This window comes from Triticum urartu, chromosome 6A (assembly GCF_056163025.1).
Source record: "Triticum urartu cultivar PI428250 chromosome 6A, HENAU_Tu73, whole genome shotgun sequence".
Classification (NCBI taxonomy): domain Eukaryota; kingdom Viridiplantae; phylum Streptophyta; class Magnoliopsida; order Poales; family Poaceae; genus Triticum; species Triticum urartu.
The window spans coordinates 558,442,736-558,446,226 of record NC_141878.1 but is presented as its reverse complement, the minus strand read 5'-3'; the positions used below and the strand labels follow the sequence as shown (position 1 = coordinate 558,446,226).

The 3,491-nt window shown below is 54.3% G+C and overlaps 1 protein-coding gene across 1 annotated transcript; it reads right to left on the bottom strand.

Moving 5' to 3' along the window:
* Positions 1-747: 747 nt before the first annotated feature.
* Positions 748-1,653, bottom strand: LOC147966309 (pathogenesis-related protein PR-1-like). The gene has a single exon (XM_087528802.1). The coding sequence runs from the start codon at positions 1,580-1,582 to the stop codon at positions 1,058-1,060; it is 525 nt and encodes a 174-aa protein (XP_087384928.1). The 5' UTR covers positions 1,583-1,653; the 3' UTR covers positions 748-1,057.
* Between the last annotated feature and the right edge of the window lie 1,838 nt (positions 1,654-3,491).

Here is a 3,491-nt window from a genome sequence, read left to right as displayed (position 1 = left end):
AATTGCAAGCGGGCGAGCACATGCACGCTCCTTCGTCAAGTCCGCAGCGCTCCACCCAACACGCGCCGCGCCTCTGTTGACATTTGCCACACGACCTGCACTGCAACATCCTCGATCCCCCCAAGCGCAGCCGAGACCTTGACCGCCCTCTCGCTCCACCGGGAACGGGATCCCTTCTTCCTCTTTGACCCGCGTATGATACTCCGCCACCAGCAGCCTGCTCCTACTGGACGGAGGCCCGCACACGCCGTGGCGCCGGCCGAGAGACCCCATGGTCGCCGGCGAGGCTTGCAGCGGTCACGCGCATGTACAGCGAGATGAATGCGCGGGGGTTGCAACTTGGCGTGGCACCGCGGAGTTGGAGGGGAATTCAAGGAGCCGGGGCCGCACCGGACCGCAGCATCGGATTCCAACTGCTGCCCCTGCCCATGACGCATCGCACGCCTGGACCTGGGAGAGCAGAGCAGAGCAGGAGGCCCAGCCTCTGTCGACCGGCGCCCTCCAATCCATCCTCGCAAGGTGGCACATGCGCCAGCCAGCCTCGACTATGCATGCTCACGTACACAGCTCACTTCTACAGCTCCTGAGCAGGAAGGAATCCGGCCACCTAAAAGCCTCGCCGAAAAGTGGACTTTTTTGCCTCAGCAGCTCACCATTCTCCTTTGCAACTGCTGTCTTCTTCTTCTTCTTTTTGAGAAAAATGCTGTCATTTTTACAAGCATGGGAGTATAATCGAGCAGCCAAATATGTAGCTCAAGATTCATTTCAGATTATGTTTCGTAACCACAACAGGAGTATATATATTCTGGCAAGGATAAATAAAATGCAGCACTAGTAGTATAGCAGTGAAAAAATATTTTGTACACTCGTGGCATCGCCATCGATTCGTCTTCAACTCTCGATGGGCAACAATGGATGGGACAGCGAGACATTACTACGCCGCGCCGCATCGCCCGTACGCGCTGGCCGGCCGGCAACGGGGCTGCGAAGAAGGCCGGCGAGACGGAGCGGCAACGCGGCGCGACGGCGGCCGCAGCGGCCGGTCCGTCATGGGTGTTCAGTAGGGGCGCATGCCGACGTAGTTGCCGGGCGGGTCGTAGTTGCAGGTGATGAAGGTGCCGCGGCCGGCGTAGCACTCGACCATGGCGCAGCCCACGCGGGTGCTGCCGCGCCACACGATCTGCGTGTAGTGCCCGCACATGCCGCCGCTGCAGCGGTTGCTCCAGTAGTCGTACCGGGGCCGCTCCGCCAGCCACGCCCCGACGGCCTGCGCCGGCGCCCACCCCGTGCCGCTCCCCCAGAAGAGGTTCTCCCCGTATGGCCCCGACGAGTGCACCAGCGCGCAGTCCCCGCGCCGCGACTCGGCGTACGACCGCGCGTACGCCGCCACCCGCTCGTCCCACCTCAGCGCCGGCAGCCCCATCGCCGCCCGCGCCGCGTTCTGCTGGAACAGGAACTGCGCCCGGTAGTCCCCGCCGCGGGGGTAGCCGGCGTCGACGACGACGAGGAGGGCCGCATTGCACAGCGCGACGGCCAGGAGGGCGACGGCCAGCTGGGCTCGGGTACAAGTGGAGGAGGCCATTGGAGGTGGGTGGTGCTGCTGCTCTGCTCTGCTTACGGACGGGAGGTTGGTTGATATATATGGAGGCTTGGAGGCAGGGCAGGAAATCTTGTCAGTATATTTTTAAGATGTGTCGTTGGGGAGGCGAGGCCATGTTCCGCCATGATTGCGCGCTCTGGAACTGGAAGGGAGGTCTACCTAAAATGAAAATCAACCGGAAACAAATTAGCAGCAGCGGCTCTGTTCCGGGCGGTGCTTATTGAATTATTAGTGCTCCACTGGAATCAAATTGCTGCTAACTGATTAGTTCGTTCGTTGTAGGCTGGTGAGGATGTGCATTGAGCACGATGATCAGACGTGCCTTGGCCCGCCTTTTCCGAGTACTAATTAACATCTTGTCTCTGAATATATAGTTCAACTGTTCATTCGCTTCTGTTAAGTTCCTAACTAGAGCATCTACACAAATTCTCTGTATCACAGGAACTCTGGATGATGGTAGGCACTGGTAAATGGCATGATGGGCCAGCTGTTTTTATCACGGAACGCCATTCAATTGGCCAGGGTGGTCGCTCAGAAAGAAAGAGGCCGAAAGGCGCGCATCGTGGCATCGGCACGTCATGCAATGTACAATGGTGGCATATGAATACAGATGTCTTGGGATAAAAAGTAATTTGAAGCACATGTGTTGATTTTTTTCTTCTCAATGCAAGCTACTACTAGTGGACTTCATCAAAGAATAAAAAGTGACTCTCATTACACATGCATTCCTCCTCTTCATTTCAACTTTTTCAACTTTATGAATCAGACCACACTTTTTGTCTCTAAGCACCCGTCTCTTGAAGAGAATCCCGCTTCCCTATCCGAACCTATTTTTTTCTATTATCCAATCCTAAATGGCATGTGAGGCATCACGCTGTGGCTATGCATTGGCCATGCCCCAATCAACAGGGAATGCCATGTAGCGGCACACTGTCGAGCCCGCCAAAAGGCGCTCTTTACAGGTCAGATTGGCTGCCTTGCCAGCACAGTGATACTCGGCTCTTCTGGAAGCGCAATTTACGTTATCCCGTGAGTTTTCTGCATCGAAATTAGCATCGTTTCTTGGGCTAGGCAGTAGGCAGGGCAGGGCAATGGCATTATTCAGAAGCTGGCCTACCGAATATACAGCCGGAAATGTGAACGGCGTCGTGCCATGGTTGGAGCTTTGGAAGGTTTCTGTCTGGCCGGTACCACGTAGTACCTACTGCTGGCGAACAACGTGCCAATCGCTGGCTGTGGAGAGCGCTCGCTGCCCGATATGCACCGGAACAAATGGAGCCGATGATGAGGACTTTTGTGGCGTCCGGGCCACCGGCCTGCCTTGGCTGCACCGGACAAGACGAGCGCCACAAGTTCGACATTGACATAAACAAGTCGTACGGGCACGGGAGATGATTGCAGGGTTGGTTGTTTAGCTAGGACAAAACAAAACAACACGGCTCTTGGGTGTTCAGAATTTGAGTACTGTAGTGCATATTTGATCTATCTTACGTCAAAATAAGTGCGTGGTGTTTGACTCCAAGTCATAACGAGTACATGGCTACCAGTAGTCTACACCGCGTGTGGAGCATATACATCCTACTCCCAGGTCTCTTTGTCAGGCTACTAGAGGCCACTCAAATCTCATAAGATGAGCCGTTTAAAGTCACACTCATATTTTCAAAAAAAGACGCTTTATTACTTAATAAAGAAAAATATTACACTTGATCTGTGCATAACTAAAATGCACACAGCCAGCAAAGTCCTCACGCTAAGTCAGAAATAAAACAAGAAGGCGAAATACAAGGAAAAAATGTATGATTTGTATAACGCCTAACCCGAAGGTGGCCCAATCCTAAGATCAATGCTGGCACCCATGTTGGGTAAAAGTACCCCATGTGGTGGTCTTTAA